Source organism: Pristis pectinata, chromosome 7 (assembly GCF_009764475.1).
Source record: "Pristis pectinata isolate sPriPec2 chromosome 7, sPriPec2.1.pri, whole genome shotgun sequence".
NCBI classification, from domain to species: domain Eukaryota; kingdom Metazoa; phylum Chordata; class Chondrichthyes; order Rhinopristiformes; family Pristidae; genus Pristis; species Pristis pectinata.
Window position 1 is genome coordinate 52,983,169 of NC_067411.1, and position 21,108 is coordinate 53,004,276.

Sequence of the window (21,108 nt, forward strand, 5' to 3'; positions counted from 1 at the left end):
CTTGTAACTCTCCAAAGGCCCTGTCTGATCCTTGCTTTCTAAACCTTGGGTATGCTTCTTCTTGACAAGATTTTCTACATCTCTTGTGAACCATGGTTCCTTCACTCTACCATCCTTACCCTGTCTCAATGGGATAAACCTATCCAGAACCCCATGCAAGTACTCCCTAAACAACTTCCACATTTCTGTTGTGTACTTCCCCAAGAACATCTGTTCGCAATTTAAGCTTCCAAGTTCCTGCCTAATAGCATCATAACTCCCCCTCCCCCAATGAAATACTTTCACATATCATCTGCTCCTATCCCACTCCAAGGCTATGGGTCAAGGAGTTATGGTCACTGTCTCCAAAGTGCTTCCCACCGAGAGATCTGAAACCTGATCAGGCTCATTGCCTAGTACCAGGTCCAGTATGGCCTCTCCTCTAGTGGCCTGTCCACATACTGTGTCAGGAATCCTTCCTGGTCACACCTAACAAACTCTGCCCCATCTATCCCCTTTACACTAAGGAGGTGCCAATCAGTATTAGGGAAGTTGAAATCACCCACGACAACAACCCTGTTATTTTTTCACCTTTCCAATATCTGCTCCTCAGCATCTCTGCTGCTATTGGGGGTCTGTAGAATACTCCCAGTGGAGTGATCATTCCCTTCCTGTTACTGACTTCCACCCACACTGAGTCCACAGGTGATCTCTCCAGGATGTCCTCCCTTTCTACAGCTGCGGTACTATCCCTAATCAGCAAAGCTGCTCACGCACCTCTTTTACCTTTGTCCCTGTCCCTTTTGAAACATCTAAACCCTGGAATATCCAGCAACCATTCCTGCCTTTATGACAGCCAAGTCTGTGTAATGGCCACAATGTCGTAGTTCCATGCACTATGCTCCAAGTTCATCACCCTTGTTCCTGATACTTCTTGCATTAGACACACTTCAGCCCATCCAACTGACTACAATTTTGCCCTTTCAACTGCCTATCTTTCCTCGCAGTCTTTTTACACTCTGCATCTCCGTGTACACAAAACGCACCAACCTCTAACCTATTGCTTGAGTTCCCATCCCCCTAACTAGTTTAAACCCTCCCCAACAGCTCTAGTGAACCTGCCTGCAGGAATATTGGTTCCCCCTCCAGTTCAGGTGTAACCTGTCCCTTTTGTACAGGTCATACCTTCCCCAGAAGAGATTCCAATGATCCACAAATCTGAAACCCTGCCCCCTGCACCAACTCCTTAGCCACGCATTCATCTGCCAAATCAACCTATTCTTACCATGACTGACGCGTGGCATAGGCAGCAATCCAGAGATTACTACCCTTGAGGTCCTGCTTTTCAGCTTCCTACCTAGCTCCCTATATTCCCTCTTCAGGACCTCATCTCTTTTTCTACCTATGTCATTGGTACCAATATGTACCACAACTTCTAGCTGTTCGCCCTTCCCCCTTCAACACGCTGTGGACCTGATCTGAGACATCCCTGACCCTGGCACCGGGAGGCAACATATCATCTGGGAGTATCTTGCACATCCACAGAACCTCCTGTCTGCCCCCCCCTTACTATGGAATCTCCTATCATTACTGCTCTCCTCTTCTTCCTCTCCTCCGTTCTGTGCCACACAACCAGTCTCAGTCCCAGAGACCTGGTCACTGCAGCTTTCTCCTGGGAGGTCATCCTCCCCAACAGTGTCCAAACGGATATACCTGTTATTCAGAGGAACCTTGAGTTGTCTTACCCCCTCCCTTGTTATCCTCTTGCAAAATGCCTTTGGATTCTCTCTAATCCGACTTGCCAAGGACATTTCATGGCCCCTTCTGGCTCTCCTAATTCCCTTCCTGAGTTCTTCTCTAGCTTTTTCATGATCCTCAAGGCCTCCGTTTGATTTTAGCTTCCTAAACCTTGCAAACGCTTCCTTTTTCTTCTTGACTAAATTCACCACCTTTCTTGAGATCCAAGGTTCTCCAAAACCTTTATGTTGCCAGAATATAGTATTAATGGTAGGACTCTTGGCAGGGTGGAGGATCAGAGGGATCTTGGGGTCAGAGTCCATAGGACGCTCAAAGCAGCTGCGCAGGTTGACTCTGTGGTTAAGAAGGCATATGCTGTATTGTCCTTCATCAATCAGGGAATTGAATTTAGGAGCCATGAGGTATTGTTGCAGCTATATAGGTCCCTGGTCAGACCCCACTTGGAGTATTGTGCTCGGTTCTGGTTGCCTCACTACAGGAAAGATGTGGAAGCCATAGAGAGGGTGCAGAGGAGATTTACAAGGATGCTGCCTGGAATGAGGAGCATGCCTTATGAAAGCAGTTTGAGGGAACTCGGCCTTTTCTCCTTGGAGAGACGGAGGATGAGGGGGAGCTGATAGAGGTGTATAAGATGATGAGAGGTATTGATAGGGTAGATAGTCAGAGGATTTTCCCCAGGGCTGAATTGGTGGCCACAAGAGGATATAGATTTAAGGTGCCGGGGAGTAGATATAGAGGAGATGTCAGAGGTAAGTTTTTTTACTCAGAGTGGTGAGTGTGTGGAATGGGCTGCCAGAAACAGTGGTGGAGGCTGATATGATAGGGTCTTTCAAGAGACTGTTAGATAGGTATATAGAGCTGAGTAAAATAGAGGGCTATGGGTAAGCCTAATAATTTCTAGGGTAGGGACATGTTCGGCACAGCTTTGGGCCGAAGGGCCTGAATTGTGCTGTAACTGTTCTATGTTCCCTTACCTTGCCATCCTTTTCTTTCCTTCTTACTGGAACATACCTGTCCAAAAACAGCTGTTCCCAATTAACTCTCCCTTGTTCCTGCCTAATACTCTCATAATTTGCCCTTTATTGCCCTCCATAATTTAATACTTTCCTGCAAGGTCCATACTTATCCTTATTCAAAGCTATCTTAAAATGTAAGGAGTTATGGTCACTGTTCCCTAACTGTTCTTCCACTGAAAGGTCAGTCACTTGGCCAGGCTCATTTTCCAACACCAGGTCCAGTATGGCCCCTCCTCTCATTGGACTATCTACATTGTGATTTAAGAAACCCTCCTGGATGCACCAAACAAATTCTGCCCTGTATAAAACTCTTCCACTAAGCAGGTCCCAGCCTATATTTGGGACATTGAAGTCACCCACAACAACAATGCTGTTGTTTTTGCACCTTTCCCTCATCTGCCTGTATATCTGTTCCTCAATGTCCCGGTGGCTATTGGGGTATCTGTAGTAGGTATAATCCCATCAGAGTGATTGCACCTTTCTTATTGAGCTATGTCATCTCAATGTGCGGAGGTATCCAAGTTTGGGATCACCTGAGTAGTTTAATGTTATAGTTCTGTGTCTGGGTTTAATGTATGAGGGTAGCCAGGGGAATTGCTGTACGTTCACTCTGTCTCAATACTCTGAGTTCATTGAGAAACTGCAGTGGGGAAAGGCCAGCAAATTTAGGGCATTATTCATTCAGTAATTATGAACACAGTGGCATGCACAGAGAAATGCAGCATTTTGGCGGGATCTGGATTTGTGTGCTTGTAGAAGAAGTGTTTAAAATTTGCTTTAGTCAAGGGCAACATTTTCCACAGGAAAGAAAATTGAGATAATACTGCATACAATAAAAAGATTATATATTACAGTTTTAAACTATGGTTTACACTTTTCTGGTATAATTTATCCTGTGTTAAAGAAGACACAGCAACCAGCTCAAGAAAATATATACTCCTTTATTCAGTTCAATTTTTCTGACGAGGCTCTAGGAATACCAGTTCCCACACACCTCAAGGACCTTTCATTCATCATTTTCTCTAATTCTAGCTGATCACATTTGAATTTTAGCAAACAGCCAGTTACAAACATTTAATTTGCCAACATTTAAATTACAAAGAAGGTGGCAGGAGAAATGGATAGAACAGAGGGAGTTTTTTTTAGTTCTTAGCAGCCTTAGCAGCAGGGGTAAGAGCCAAAATCGTTTAAAAGTTGGTTTGTAGGTAAAGACATTTTTTTTTAAAGTAGGTGCTAGAATTAAAGAAAAGGGATGCAGGCTTTAGTGGAGTGGCTATTTTGGAGTGGCCAGCTTGAGAGTGGCTGTGTTTCTGGTCAAAGTGCTCAGGCGTTGGCTGTGAGGCCTCGATGAAGAGGTGGAGCAGAGGTAATGGTAAGCACAGATATGGTCTTTCAACTTCAATCTGTTGACTTCGTGCAGTCAGGATGGCAGTTAGGGCAGTGGTATGCTCCTCCTGCAGGATGTGGGAAATCAGGGAGAATTCCAGTGTCCCTGATGCTTACAAATGTAGGAAGTGCGCCCAACTGCAGCTCCTGATTGACTGCTTCAAGTTTATATTAGCAATGACATTGTCTGCCTGGTGCTCGGGTTAGGACATCTCATCTGACCTGCAGAGGAATTTGGAATGGGAGGGGAAAGATCCAGTTGTCGTGATCCATGTGGGTACCAATGATGTAGGTAGAACAAGGAAAGAGGTTCTGCTGAGGGAATTTGAGCAGCTAGGGACTAAATTTAAAAAACAGAACCGAAAAGGAAATAATACCTGGATTGCTACCTGAGCCATGTGCAAATTGGCACAGGGTCAATAAAATCAGAGTTAAATGTGTGGCTCGAAGATTGGTGTGGGAGAAGTGCATTTGAATTTGTGTGACATTGGCATCAGTATTGGGGAAGGAGGGAGCTGTTCCGATGGTATGGGCTCCACCTGAACCATGCTGGCACCATGGTCCTGGTGAATCGCATAACTAGGGCTGTGGATAGGGCTTTAAACTAGGGGACTGGGTTCAACAGATTGGAAAAGTATAGATAAAGTACAAGGGAAGGAGAGCGGAGAAGAGGCTACTGAAGTCTCCAGAATAAAAAATAAGACAGTATGTTTAGAAAGGGATAAGAATTTAACTTTGGGCATCAAGCTTTTGGACAAGTTTCCCATGTAGGACTTTGTCAAAGGCCTTACTACATGTAGATGACATCAACCACTCTGCTTCTTGTTACCTCTTCAAAATTTTCAATCAATTTGTTTCGACAGACTCTCCTCCTAACAAGATCATGCATATCATCTTTGATTAATCCCTGCTTTTTCCAAGTGTAGATTAATCTTTTCCCGCAGAATTTTTTCCAATAACTTTCCCTCTGCTGATGTTAGAGTCACAGACTCGTAATTATCTGGCTTACTTTAGCTGCCCTTCTTGAACAAAGGGGCCCTATTTGCTTCCCTCCAGTCATCAGGAATCTCACCTGTGGGCAGTGAAGATTGGAAAAATCTGTCAGAGCACCATTAATTTCTTGCTGTACCTTCCATAGCAACCTGGGGTACTTCTCATCAGGTCCTGGGGATTTATTCATCTTTTAAGCCCCCTAAAACATCTAATATCTCCTTTCTAAATGATAATATGATCTAGAAGTTCACCACCTCTCGCCCTTGAATTCAACTATTAATGTCCTTTATGAATACAGATGAGAATTATTCTTTTAATACCTGACCATCGTACTCTGGCTCCATGCAGATTATCATTTTGGTCTGTTATGGGCCCCATCCTTTCCCTTACTGCCCTTAATATAACTTATAAAATGCTTTGGGATTTTCCTAAACCTTGTCTGCCAATATGTTTATTTTATGTTCCCCCTTTCCCTTCTGTACTCCTGGAGATCCTTTCCTGATTTTACTTCTCCATATCTACCACTTGTTTCCTTTTCTTCCTTTATCCAGCCCTCAGTATCCCTTGACATCCAGATTTCCTTGGATTTGCTGTCCTTACCATTTACCCTCATTAGAACACCTTCACCTGAACCTATCTGCAAAGTTGCTGCTCCTCATCTACTTTTGTCAGATCCTGTCTTATAATATTGAAATTGGTCTTCCCAAATCAGGACCTTAATTCCTGAACCATCTTATCTGTTCCACAACTACCGTGAAAATTAAGAGTTATGGTCACTATCTTCAGAATGGTCTCCCGTTAACTCTTGCACTACATGCCAGGTTACGTTCCCCAAGTTCTGGTACTACCCATCTTTTCATGAGACACACCAACTCAAAGTGCTCTCCTGGATGCACTTTAAAAATTCCACCTCCTCTGGGCGTTTCATAGTGAAGCAATCCCAGTTAATACTGGGGAAATTGGAATCCCCAACTCCCCAATCCCCTATTACTCTTGGGCCTCTCTGCCGCATGTCCACATACCTGCTCCTCTATCTCCTGCTCACTGTTAGGAAGCCTGTAGTATAGCCCAAACAAAGTGATTACCATCTTTCTGTTCCTAAGCTCTGCCCATGTGACCTCATTTGAAGAACCTTCAGAATATTCTCCTTCCTTACATAGTAGTGGACTCTTTAATCAATATCCATCTCCTGTTTTACATCTATATCTTGTCTGCATATTGTACTGTCTTAATTTTCCTTCTAGCAGATGTACCACCTACATCTACTCTGTCCCATTTCACTCAATTAGTTAAATCTCAAAACCTGCTGTGTTCCATGGAGATCAACCTCAGGTTCTGTCTGTTCATATAACCCAAGTGCTTTAACCCTGGAAACATTTTGATAAGTATTTTCCGTATCCTTTCTATTCACATTTCACATTTTCCCTGCAATGCGTTGGCCAGAACTGGACACAATACTGAAGTTGTGGCTGAACTAGCAGTTTACAAAGGTTCATCATTACTTTTTTGTTCTGGTTTGTTCTTGTTAGTGACCACTGCCTCGCACTGTTAAAGCACAAAGATAACAGGCTTACACCCAGCTAAACAGGAAAAAGCTATAACAAAGGAAACAGGAAAACATTATTGAAAGTCTATCCTGTGTAGGCAAGCCAGACATCCCTTCAGAGTGTCGTAATCAGGAGCCAAGAAATACTTTGGTACTCTTCTAACCAAAACAAGCAATAATATTACAAAGATGCAGATGCATGTGAATGCAAATAATGCTGCATTTTCAATTACATTCGCACATGATACCACTCAACTCAGCCTCAATTATGATCAGTTAGTCATTCAAATAAAATGCACTGAGTAAACTTTTCTGTAAATTTACCCGACTTGTTGCACCAATGAAGTCTGCTTCTGCCTTCAAAATTGTTACAGGAATTCCTCAGGACTGCAGCTTCCTTTAACACCCTTCCTTAGAATTGTATTCTATACATTTTACATGGTTTTATCTTAATATTCTTCATGCACGTAATTGTATGCAAGCAACGTGGTTTCTCTTTGCAAAGGTCACAAAATCATGGAATAGTCACAGCACGGGGCTATTCGGCCCATTGTTTCCAAGCCAGCTCTCTACCAGAGCAACTTACAAGTTCTACTGTCTAGTCTTCTCTCCATAACTTGCAAATGTATCCTGAAGATAATTATCCAATTCCCTTTTGAAGGCCATAATGAACCTGCTTCCACTACATCTGCAGGCAGTGGATCCCAGAATCTAACCACATGTTGTAGTTTTTTCTCATATGATTAATTCTCTTCCCCTTTACATCTGAGCTTGAATTCTTGACCCCTCCACCAATTGAAACAGTCCCACTATCCATTTTGCCTTCATCATTTTACACACTTTATCAGATCTCTACTCCAAAGAAAATTGTTCGAACTCTCCAATCTATCCTTGTAATGACAATCACACATCCTACTCATAAATCTTTTCTAGACCTCCTTTATTGCTTTCACACCTTTGTTATAACAAGGTGACCAGAATTTAACATTCAGTTGAGGCTGAAAACGTTGAATGTGACTTTTATATTCCAAGTATCAATTGATAATGCCCAGAACTGTGTACATCTTATTAACGTCTTTCTCAATATGCCCTGCCACTTTCAATGACACTGCCCCTGCACTTCTTTGAGAACTAAATCTGATATTTCTTTCCTCCTACCAAAATGCATCACCTCACATTTCTCCACCTTAAACTCCATCTGCCCATTCTATCAGTCTATTTATATTCCGCTACAATTCAGGACTATCCCCTTTGTCATTATCAATACTGCCAACTTCAGCAGCATCTGCAAATTTAGCGATTGTGACTTGCATTGCCATGCCTAGGTCATTAAAATGGATTAACAAAAAGCAATGGTCATAACACTTTGCTGATAAACCTGTGATGCAGCACCTTATCAAAAGCCTTCTGGAAGTCCATGCATACCACAATGACTGCATTACTCACAACAATTTTATCCATTGCTTCATCATTACAGCATTTCTATTTTTCTCTACCATCATGGATTTCAGATTTTTGCATATACTATTCCAACTGCCATGTCCTTATCCATTCACTTAGCTTGCTTCTATCCCCTCTGCATTCTTCTCACATGGCCACCCAACTTTGGAAGATCTGCACACTTGGATTTATTACACTTGGCTCCCTCACTCGAATTAATGATAAAAACTAAACAGCTTAAGTCGCCCTGTGGTTTCTCAATATCCACCCTCCCAACTTGAGAATGCTTTGCTCATTCCTACTCTTCATACTCTTCATTTTCTGTTCCATTACCAATCCTCAATCTACGTCAGTTCCCTCTGAGTTCTTTACCCATGGCCATCCAGTTTCCTCCTTCAAAAATGTCCAATTCCCTTTTGAAGGAGGCAATCAAATAAATGGATTTTTGTGCAAAGTTAGCCATGACAAGAATTAAAAACAGAAAATGCTGGAAACACTCTACAGGAAAGAGAAATAGCAGTAACATTTCAGGTCCAAGAACCTTCATATAACTGGGAAAGTGAAACAAAAAATTAGTTTCATTTGCATGAAGGTTAAGGGTAACACGACAAAGGGAATATCTCCGATTGCATTGTGCCTCATTGTAACTGTAGGAAGCCACAAACAGGTAAGGTCACAGAGTAATACAGCACAGACATGTCTATGCCAACCAAGTTGTTCACCTGAGCTAGTACAATTTGCCTGCATTTGGGCCAACCTTTTCTATCCATGTAACTGTGCAAATGTCTTTTGCATGTTGTAATTATAACTGTCCCTACAGCTTCCCCTGCAGCTCGTTCCATATACCTAACCACACTCTGTGAAAAGTTGCCCTTCAGGCCCATTTAAGATCTTTTCTCACTCACTTTAAGCCTGTGCCCTCTAGTCTTAGACTCCCCTCCCCTGGGAAAAAGACTGTGATAATCTGCCTTATCAGTGCCCCTCATGATTTCACGTATCTCTTCAGCCTCCTGCGCTCAAGGGAAAAAAGTCCCAGCCTATCCAGCCTCTCTTTATAACTCAACATCCTTTTGAATCTTTTCTGCACTCTTTCCAGTTGAATGACATCCTTTCCATAGCTGCAGAAGGAAGAATGTCACTTAGCTGGAAAGATTCGCAGACCAGAACTGCACACAATACTTCAGGTGTGGTCTCACCAACGACTTGTAAAGTTGAAACATGATGTCCTCAACTCCTTTACTCAATGCCCTGACCAATGAAGACATTTGTGCCAAACACCTTCCACACCACCCTTTTACCTGTGTCTCCACTTTTAGGGAACTACGAACTTGTACCTTTCGGACTCTCATTTATACAACACTCTCCAGGGCCTTGTGAATGTCCTGCCCTAGCTTAACTAAGCAAAGTACAACACTGGTGAAGTTCCCGAAGACTGGAAGGTGGCTAATGTTGTTCTGTTTTTTAAGAAGGGTAGCAAGGGCAAGCCAGGAAACTACAGCCCGGTCAGCCTGACATCAGTAGTGGGGAAGTTACTGGAGAGAATTCTGAGGGACAGGATCTACCAGCATTTGGATAGACAGAGCCTGATTAGGAGAGTCAGCATCGCTTTGTGCGTGGAAAGTTAAGATATCTTTATTAGTCAAATGTACATCAAAACACACATTGAAATGCATCTTTTTGTGTAGTGTTCTGGGGGCAGCCTGCAAGTGTCGCCATACTTCCAGCGCCAACATAGCATGCCCACAACTTCCTAACCTGTACATCTTTGGAATGTGGGAGGAAACCAGAGCACCCAGAGGAAACCCACACAGACACGGGAAGAACATATGAACTCCTTACAGACAGTGGCTGGAATTAAACCTGGGTCACTGGCGCTGTAATAGCATGACACTAACCGCTGTGCCATGAGGGATATGAGCCGAACACGGCAAGTGGGACTAGCTTAGATGGGAATCTTGGTTGGCATGGACCAATTAGGCCAAAAGGCCTGTTTCAGTGTTGTATGACTCTATAACTCTATCACATTGTAAATCAATTAGGCAGAGTCAATATGTTTTTTTGTGAAGTAGATCCTGCTCAACTGAATTATTAGAGCATATAAAGCACATGTTGGATAAAGAGAAACCAGGAAGTTAGCATATTTGCATTTCCTGAGTCCAGGACTAGAGGGCACAATCTTAGAATTAGAGGGTACCCATTTAGAACAGAAATGAGAAGAAAAAAGGGTTGTGGATTTGTGGAATTTGTTGCCACATACAGCTGTGGAGGCCCAATCATTGGGGGTGTTTAAGGAGATTGATAGGTATCTAATTAGTCAAGGATATGGGGAAAAGGCCAGAAATTGGGGCTAGATGGGAATAGTTTAGCTCATGGTGAGGTAGCGGAGCAGACTCGATGGGCCAACTGGCCTACTTCTGCTCCTTTGTCTTGTGAAAGCATTCAATAATTACCACAGCATGCTCTCAACATTAGGGTGAATGTATCAGCCTAGATATGTAACTGTTTTCTGTTAGCAAGCCAGAGTTCTGGATAAGTACATCATTTTCAGGCTAATAGCTGCTACAGGGATAAGTGTGAGGCCTCAACTGTCTATAATCCATGCCAATGACTTAGATGAAGTGATCGAGTGCATAGTGGCCATTTTTGCAACTGATTATACAAAGAGCGGTGGAAAAGAAAGTTGAGGACAGAGTCTGCAAAGAGAGAAATAGAGCTGAAATTTGACAGGTGGAGTACAACATGAGGGAAAAAAAGCCTACAAACTAGTAATCTCAAATAAAAACAGAAAATCAACATTACAAAGGAAAAGGTGTTGGAAGTCTTGAAATGCTAAAGATGAATAAATTCCCAAGGCCTGATCAGGTGTATCCCAGGATGTTATGGGAAGCAAGCGAAGAGATTGCTGGTGACTTGGCAGAGACTTTTGTGTCAATGTTAGCCACAGGTAAAGTACCAGAAGACTGCAGAATAGCTAATGGTATTTCTTTAACTAGGGTGGATAGGACATGTTGAGGGGTTTATGGGCCAAATGCAGGCAAGTGGGATTAGCATAGATAAACATCTTGGATGGCAGGGCAAGTTGGACCAAAGACCTGTTTCTGAGCTGTATAACTCTGACTCTATGAAGCTAAGAAGGACAGCAGGGATAAGCCAGGGTACTACAGGCTGGTGAAGGGAAAGTTATTGAAAGGGATTTTGAGGGACAGGATTTATTTGCACTTTGAAAGGTGAGCACTGATTAGGGATAGTCAGCATGGCTTTGTGTGTGTGGGAAATCACACCAAGAGGATTGACAAGGGCAGAGGAGTAGATGTTGTCCACATGGCAAGGCCTTTGACGAGATCTTGGAATGTTAGATCACATAGGATCCAGGGCAAGTACACGACTGGCTTGATGGGAGGAGGCAGAGGGTGGTAGTGAGGGCTGCTTTTCAGAAGGGAAGCCTGTAACCAGTGGCATGCCAGAGGAATCAGTGCTGGGTCCTTTGTTGTTTGTCATATATATAATGACTTGAATGTGAATGCAGGTGGCATTATTAGTAAGTTTGCAGATGGCACAAAGATTGGTGGTATAATAGAGGATAGTGAAGAAGGCTGAGTAAGGCTACAACAGGATATAGATCAACTGGGAAAGTGGGCAAAGGAATGCCAGATGAAATTTAATTTGGACAAATGTGAAGTGTTGCAATTTGGGAAGTTAAACAAGGGCAGGATATACACAGTGAATGGCACAGACCTGTCGAGTATTGTTGAGCAGAGGGACCTTGGGATACAAGTACATAGTTCCCTGAAAATGGCAGCACAGGTATACAGAGTGGTGAGGAAGACATATAACATGCTTGCCTTTGTTGGCCGAGGCACTGAGTATAAGAGTTGAGAGGTCATGTTACAGTTGTATAAAAAATGGTTAGGCCACACTTGGATACCACGTGCAGTTCTGGTCACCACACTATGGCAAGCATGCGATGAAGCCAGAGAGAGTGCAGAAAAGATTCTCAAGGATGTTGCTTGGATAGGAAGTCTTGAGTTATAAGGAGAGGATTGGAAGGCTTGAGTTATAAGGAGACATTGTATAGGCTAGGTCTGTTTTCCTGGAGTGAAGGAAGCTGAGAGGTGACATGACAGAGACATATAAAATTATGAGAATCATAGATAGGGTAGACAGCCAGAGTCTATTTCTCATTTTACAGGTGTTAAAACTGTAAGGCATAGGTTTAAGGAGGGAGGGAGGAGTTTTAAGGTGAGAGGGTGGAGGTTTAATGGGGATCTGAGGGATAAATTATTCTCATAGAGTAGTTGGTATCTGGAATAAGCTGCCAGAGGTGATGGTGGAGAGACATCTAGACAGGTACGTGAGAGAGCAAGGCATAGAGGAATATAGAATTAATACAGGCAAGTGGGATTAGTCTAGATAGGCATGATGGTCAGTAACAGACACGGTGAACTGAAGGGCCTGTTTCTATGCCATACAACTCTGTGACTATCATGAAATTGCCTCCCCAGGGAGCTGTGCAGAAGGAGTCATTGAATATTTTCAAGGCTGAGATTGACATATTTTGGTCCAGAGGGACCACAAAAGTTATGGTAAGCAGGTAAGAAAATGTAGATGAAGCTGATATCAGAATAGCCATTATCTTTTCGAACAGTTTTAGTCATAAAATGTAACTTGGTCAAACTGTTAAATTTTCCTCGTATTTCATCCTTTTGGCCATCTTTTTATTAGTTTTCAAATTAATACAGATTAATATATAGCATCAATGTTTGTACATGTAATACAAAGAGATCTGGATAACAATCATGGCATAGATAATCATAAAGCACAATAAGATATTAAAAAATCTGTAGATGCAACAATCTCTTAGTAAATGAATATAATATAAAAGAGGGAAAAAAATAAATTAGAAAAAGAGGAAAAAAAAACCCAAATCAATAAGAAAAATTATAAACAATATAAACTAAACAGAAAAATTTAAAAAAAAAACAAAAAGAAAAAAAGACTGGACTAAAATTTCTCAGTAGAAACAGCAATGTTATGTTGTCAACTCCGTTCCTCTAAGTTGAAAGGTTATTGAAAGGGGATCTACATCATGTGAAAATATTGAATAAATGGACTCCAAATATCTTCAAATTTAAGCGAAGGATCAACAGTACCACTCCTAATTTTTTCCAAGTTTAAACATGATACAGTTTGAGAGAACCATTGAAAAGTAGTAGGGGGTATTGGATCCTTCCATTTAAGCAAAATGGATCGTTTGACCATTAATGTAACAAAAGCAATCATACGGTTAGCGGAAGCAGATAAATGGCCAGACTCTATCCTTGGTAATCCAAAAATTGCAGTGATAGGGTGAGGTTGTAAATCAATCTTCAATACATTTGAAATAATATTAAAAATGTCTTTCCAATATTTTTCCAGAAGAGGACAGGACCAAAACATATGTGTCAAAGAAGCCACATTCGATTTACATCTATCACATATAGGATTTATATGGTTATAAAAATGAGCTAGCTTACCTTTGGACATATGGGTCCTGTGAACTACCTTAAACTGTATCAATGAGTGTCTGGCACACATTGAAGATGTATTAACTAAATGGAGAATTTTCTTTCAAGTCTCTGTAGGTATAGATGTCTGGAGTTCGCTTTCCCATTCTTTCTTAATTTTGTCCAGTGATTCTGGATGTATTTTCATAATTAAATCATAGATTATTGCTATCAAGCCCTTCTGATAAGGATTAAGACCTAAAATTTTTTCCATAGTTTCAGTTTTGTAAGGTGTCGGAAAAGAGGGTATAGTAGCTTTTAAAAAATTTCTAATCTGCAAATATCGAAAAAAGTGTGATCTAGGCAAATTGTATTTGTTAGACAACCTTTTGGTCATTTCCATTTTTTTTAAATCACCCACCTGTAATAGATGCTCATTAGTTACTTTCATCTTCAGGTATTTAGCTTGCTTATCTTCTGCCATATTTTTGATAATGGTATCTGCTGCCTGTTTCTCTTGGTCAACTTCCACATCAATAACTCTAATCAAGTCTTCTTTCCTTTATATAAGAAAAGGACATTAACTTTTACTCTATGACAATATATTAAAGCAACAACTTTAAAAGGAATTTCAGACTTGCAACAGGTGAGGTAGCATCTGTGGAGACAGAATAGAGTTAAAATTTCAAGCCAATAATCTTCCTTTAGGACTTCCTCAGAAACTGCACTTGGTTTTATAATTTTAAAATATGGCTGCTTATGGTGACAACAGTATTCAGAGACAGGGTGTGGATCATGAGATCGTTCGACTGTGAATCGAGCCTGATTCAACTGATTGAGGTTAACTTTATGAACATAATTTGTATGTGATTATCTTCAAATCACTGCTATCTTCCACAGAAATAACGCCGCCTTTGGAAGATACCAGTTAGAAAGTCAAAGTAATACAGCATGGAAACAGGCCCCTCAGGCCAATTCGTTCATTCTGACCACAGTGCTAGTCCCAACCCAGTCCCATTTGCCTGTGTTTGACCCATATGCCTCTAAACCCCTCCAATCCATGTACTTATCCAAATGTCTTTTAGATGTTGTTACTGTACCAGCCTCAACCACCTTCTCTGGCAGCTAATTCCAAATATGCACCACCCTCTGTGTGTAGTAGTTGCCCCCCAGGTCTTTTTAAAATCTTATACCTCTCACTTTAAACCTATGCCCTCTGGTTTTTAGCTCTCCTTCCCCAGGAAAAAGACTATTTGTGTTTACCCTATACCTCTCACTTTAAACCTATGCCCTCTGGTTTTTAGCTCTCCTTCCCCAGGAAAAAGACTGTTTGTGTTTACCCTATAATTTTTTTAAACAAAATAAACTTTATTCATAATAAAGGAAACTATATACAATAAAAACTGTTCAAACCTTTACATTCGTGTACAGTTCAATTCTTAGTGTTACCTTTTTATATATAAAAAACACAGCACCAATGCCACACGCATGGCTCCCTGGGGTGATACCCCAATCCCATATTTACAACCTTTGAGCGGCTTCCTCGCCTATAATTACCTCTCATAACTTTATATACCTCTGTGAGGTCACCCCTCAATCTCCTACGTTCCAAGGAATAAAGTCCTAGCCTGTCCAACCTCGCCCTATAACTGAGTCCCTCGAGTCCTGGCAACATCCTTGTAAATCTCTGCACTCTTCCCAGTTTAATGATGTCTTTCCTAATAACAGGGCAACCAAAACTATAGACATCACTCCAACTACGGTCTCACTGTCTTGTACAACTGCAACATAACATTCCAACTCGTATACTCAATGCCCTGACAAATGAAGACCAGCATGACAAATGCCTTCTCCACCAACCTGTCAACCTGTGACATTGCTTTTAACAAACCCTGTACTTGTACTCCCAGGTCACCTCTGTCCCACAACGCTTCCCAGGGACTGACCATTTACTGTATAAGGTTTGACTTCCCAAAATGCAGCGCTTCGCACTTATCTGAATTGAAAGCCACTTGCTAATCATCGGCCCACTTAACTTGCAGATCAAGGTTCCCCTGTAAGTGCCTTGCAACACAACAGCATAAATGACAGTGACGCTTCACTCCCTAATGAGCTTTTATTCACACTACACCTGTACAAATCCTGGCAGCATCTGGCAACCCTGTGATTTCTGTCTTGGAGGTTGATGTCAGAACATCCTTCAAGAGGATGAACCCTTGCAAGGCATCAGGCCCCGACAGTATACCTGACTGGGTACTGAAAATCTGTGTGGACCAACTGGCTGGAGTGTTCAAGGGCATCTTCAACCTCTCACTGCTGCAGTTGGAGGTTCCCACCTGCTTCAAATGGGCATTAATCATACCGGTGCCCAATAAGAACAGAGTGAGCTGCCTCAACGACTATTGCCCGGTAGCACTCACAGCTCCTGTGATGAAATGCTTTGAGAAGTTGGTCATAGCTAGAATTAACTCCTGCCTGAGCAAGGACCTGGACCCACTGAAATTTGCCTACTGCCACAATCTTAATCAATAACTTATGGTGCTCGGACGTGACGGTCCTGGTGAGCTCCTGCTCACCCAGCCTGGAATATCTAATGGTGAAGTGTTGACCATTTTATCTGCCAAGGGATTTCACTTCAGCTATCCTGATGGCAGTCTACATCCCACCACAAACGGACATGAAGCCCGCACGCAATGAGCTATACTCCGTGGTCAACAACCTTAAGACAGGATACCCTGAGGCCGTCTTCATCATCGCAGGTGACTTCAATCAGGCCAACCTCAAGAGTGTGTTACCAAAATACTATCAGCACATCTCCTGCTCCACCAGTGGCGTCAACACCCTTGACCACTGCTATACAACCATCAAAGATGCCTTCCGAGCCACTCCTCGTCCTCACTTTGGGAAATCAGACCATCAGGCTGTGCTCCTTTTCCCTGCATACAAACAGAAACTGAAATGAGAGGATCCGGTACAGACAGTCATGCAGTGCTGTTCTGAGGAAGCAGATGAGCTCCTATGTGACTGCTTTGAGACAGTGGACTGGTCCCTGTTCAAAGACTCAGCTGCCAGCCTTGATGAGTATGCCACCACCATCACAGACTTTATCAGCAAGTGTGTGGAGGGCTGTGTACCAAAGAAGACAATATGGGTGTTCCAAAACAGGAAACCATGGATGAACCGGGAGATCCACTGCCTACTGAAGGCAAGGACTGTTCCTGATCTGTACAAGAAATCGAGGCATGACCTTCGGAAAGCTATCAGGGATGCCAAGAGGCAATACCGACTCAAAATAGAGTCCCTGACCAGCCGTCAGTTATGGCAAGACTTACATGCCATAACAGGCTACAAGACAAAGACGGGCTGCATAATTAACAACAGCGCATCCCTTCCTGATAAACTTAACGCATTCTATGCGCATTTTGAACAAAAGGGAAGTGGATTGTCACCATCCACCCTGACAGCCTCCAACTGTGATCACAGTTGAAGACGTAAGGTCAGTCTTCCGGAGAGTGAACACGAGGAAAGCACCTGGCCCAGATGGTGTCCCTGGACATGTGCTCAGATCTTGTGCTGATCAGCTGGCAGAAGTATTTGCAGATATATTTAACCTCCCCCTGCTTCAATCTCAGTTTCCCACCTGTTTTAAGAAGACCACTTTCATCCCGGTACCAAAGAAAAGCAAGGTATCATGCCTCAATGACTACCGACCAGTGGCTCTGACATCCACCATCATGAAGTGCTTTGAGAGGTTGGTCATGGCACGCATCAACTCCAGCCTCCCAGATATCTTGACCCACTGCAATTCGCCTATCGATGAAACAGGTCAACAGCGGATGCCATCTCCCTCGCGCTACACTCAACTCTGAAGCATCTGGACAGTAAAGACACCTATGTTAGACTATTGTTTATTGACTACAGCTCTGCCTTCAATACAATAATCCCAAGCAAGCTTGTCACCAAACTCAGAGACCTAGGACTCAACACCTCCCTCTGTAACTGGATCCTTGACTTTCTAACCAACAGACTGTAATCAGTGAGGATAGGCAGCAATACCTCCGGCACAATTATTCTCAACACTGGTGCCCCACAAGGCTGTGTCCTCAGCCCTCGACTTACTCCCTATACACTCATGACTGTGTGGCCAGATTCTGCTCTAACTCCATCTACAAGTTTACAGATGATACCACCGTTGTAGGCCGTATCTCAAACAGCAATGAGTCGGAGTACAGGAAGGAGATAGAGAGCTTAGTGGAATGGTGTCATGACAACAACATTTCCCTCAATGTCAACAAAAGAGCTGGTCATTGACTTCAGGAAAGGGGACAGTGTACATGCACCTGTCTACATCAATGATGCTGAGGTCGAGAGGGTTGAGAGCTTCAAGTTCCTGGGAGTGAACCTCACCAACAGCCTGTCCTGGTCAAATCATGGTAGATGCCATGGCCAAGAAAGCTCACCAGCGCCTCTATTTCCTCAGGAGGCTAAAGAAATTTGGTTTGACCCCTTTGACTCTCACCAACTTTTACCGATGCACCATAGAAAGCATCCTATCTGGATGTATCACGGCTTGGTATGGTAACTGCTCTGCCCAGGACCACAAGAAACTGCCGAGTGTTGTGGACACGGCCCAGTGCATCACGGACACCAGCCTCCCTTCCTTGGACTCTGTCTTTACCTCTTGTTGTCTTGGTGAAGCAGCCAGCATAAGCAAAGACCCCACCCACCCAGGACATTCTCTCTTCTCTCCTCTTCCATCGGGTAGAAGATACAGGAGCCTGAGGGCACCAGACTTAAGGACAGCTTCTACCCCACTGTGATCAGACTATTGAACGTTAGTCAAGTTCAAGAGATTGTTAGATAAGCATATGGAGGAATTTAAAATAGAGGGATATGTGGGAGGAAGGGGTTAGATAGTCTTAGGTGTGGTTTGAAGGTCAGCACAACATGGTGGGCCGAAGGGCCTGTATTGTGCTGTATTGTTCTATGGTTTCCATAGTTGTATAAGTCATTGGTGAGGCCTCACTTGGAGTACTGTGTGCAGTTTTGTCACCCTGTTATAGGAGAGATGTAGTTAAATTGGAAAGAGTGCAGAAAAGATTTACGAGCATATTGCTAGGACTAAAGGGCCTGAGTTACAGGGAGAGGCTGGCCAGGCTAGCTATAGAGGAAGCAGGTTGAGGCAGGTACAACAGTATCATTTAAGAAGCACTTGGATAGGTACATGGAGGGGCGGGACTTATAGGGATATGCGCCAAATGCAGGAAATTTGGACTAGCTGGGTTGGCACCATGGTCGGCATGGAGTCATTGGGCTAAAAGGCCTGTATCCATGCTGTATTGCTCTATGACTCTATGACTCTAAGGTTATAGAGTTATACAGCATGGAAACAAACCCTTCAGCCCAACTTGTCCATGCCGACTAAGGTGACTTTCTGAGGTAGTCCCATTAACCTATATCCCATAACCTATATCCTATATATAACCTATAACCTATAGTACCATGTTTTTCAACATGGAATTGTACCTGCCTCAACTCCTTCCTCTGGCAGTTCGTTCCATATACCCACCAGCTTCGGTATGAAAAACTTGCCCTTCAGATCCCCTTTATAGTTTTTCCCCCTCACCTTAAATCGATGCCCACTGGATAAATACTCTCCTACCCTGGGAAAAAGATTGTGACCTTGTCCACGCCCCTCATGATTTTATATACTTCTATAAGGTCACCCATCACTCTTACACTCCAGGGAAAAAAGCCCCAGCCTATCTAGTCTCTTCTTATAACTCAAGCCCTCTAGAACTATAAAGATTAGGTCTCTCTGTTCTACAACACTTGCCCTGTCATTCATTGTGTAAATCCTGCCCTGGTTTAACTCCCCAAAATGCATCACCTCGCAGCTGTCTGGGTTAAATTCCATCTGCCATTTCTTTGCCCACTTTCCTAGTTGATCTATATCCTGTTGTAACCTTAGTCAACCTTCTTCACTATCCTTCACACCACTAATTTTGGTGTTATCTGCAAACTTACCAATCACATAATCTACGTTCTCATCCAAACCGTTAATATGTATGATAAACAACATGGGATCCAGCAATGATCCCTGCAGCACATCACTAGTTACAGGCCTCCAAATTGAAAAACCCTCCAATACCATCCTTTCACCAAGCTAATTTTGTATCCAATTGGCTAGTTCACCTTGGTTTCCACGTGATCTCACCTTCCGGACCACTCTACCTTGTGGGACCTTGTTAAAAATCTTGCTAATGTCCACTTAGACAATATCTACTGCTCTGCCCTCAAACAAAATCCTCTTTGTTGTCTCTTCAAAAAAACTCATTAAATTCATGAGACACAATTTCCCACACACAAAGCCATGTTGACTGTCCTTAAATAGTCCTGGCCTTTTCAAAAGCAGATAAATTATGTCTCATGGAATCCCCTCCAGTATCTTAGGCCCAGTGACTGGTGTCTGTAGTTCCCTGTCTTGCTCTTGCAGCCATTCTAAAATAAAGGCACAACATTAGCCACCCTCCACTCTACTGGCAGCTCACGCATGGCTAACAAAGGTACAAAAATCTCTGCCGGAACCCCAGCGATTTCCTCCCTGGCTTCTCACAATGTCCTAGGATACACTTGGTCAGGCCCAGGAATTTATCCATCTTTATGCGCCTCATGACCTCCTCTTTCGTTTCAGGACATCACTGTTTGCTTCCCTGAATTTCCTATCTGCTATGACCTTCTCCATGCTGAACACAGATGACAAGTGTTTATTTAAGACCTCATCTACTCTGAAAGCAATGACTTCAACCACTAAAGAGGACAAGCACTCTGGGCACATGGGACCACCAGCCCCTGCAGGTTCCTTCCAAATCACACATCATCCTGGGAACCAGAGCACCAGGTCAGAAAGTGGAGGGATTGAGAGGAAGGTAGATGTCATGACCAGTAAGAACGGGCAAGAGCAAAGTAACAGACACAATGGGATGGATGGGTTGAAGTGTGTGTATTTTAATGCGAGGAGTATTATGGGTAAGGGTGATAAACTTAGAGCATGGATCAGTACATGGAACTATGATGTTGTGGCCATAACAGAGACTTGGTTGAGAGAGGGACAGGAATGGGTGCGTCCAGGGTTTCGATGTTTTAGAAAAGATAGAGAAGGAGGTGGGGGGGGGGGGGGAAGAGATTTGTGCTATTAATCTGGGACAATATCACAGCTACAATCAGAGGGGACATAATGGAGGGCAATTCCACTGAATAAATATGGGTAGAACTCAAAAATAAGAAAGATGCAATCACTCTCATCGGATTATACTACAGACCCACCCCATAGCCAGCGGAACATTGAGGAACAGATTTGAAGGTAGGTTAGGGAAAGGTATAAAAACAACAGAGATGTTGTAGTGGGGGACTTCCCAAATATAAACTGAGATCTCCTTAGTGCAAGAGGTTTAGATGGGGCAGAATTTGTTAGGTGCATCCAAGAGGGTTTCTTAAATCAATATGT

General features: G+C 42.9%; 1 protein-coding gene across 2 annotated transcripts in view; it reads right to left on the reverse strand.

Moving 5' to 3' along the window:
* The window catches only part of ift74 (intraflagellar transport 74), a 207,746-nt gene that overhangs the window by 116,619 nt on the left and 70,019 nt on the right, over positions 1-21,108 (reverse strand). For both annotated transcript variants that reach the window (XM_052019231.1, XM_052019230.1), the window contains one exon: positions 14,023-14,161. In XM_052019231.1, the coding sequence (XP_051875191.1) occupies positions 14,023-14,161 (139 nt within the window). The remainder of the gene's footprint in view (positions 1-14,022; positions 14,162-21,108) is intronic.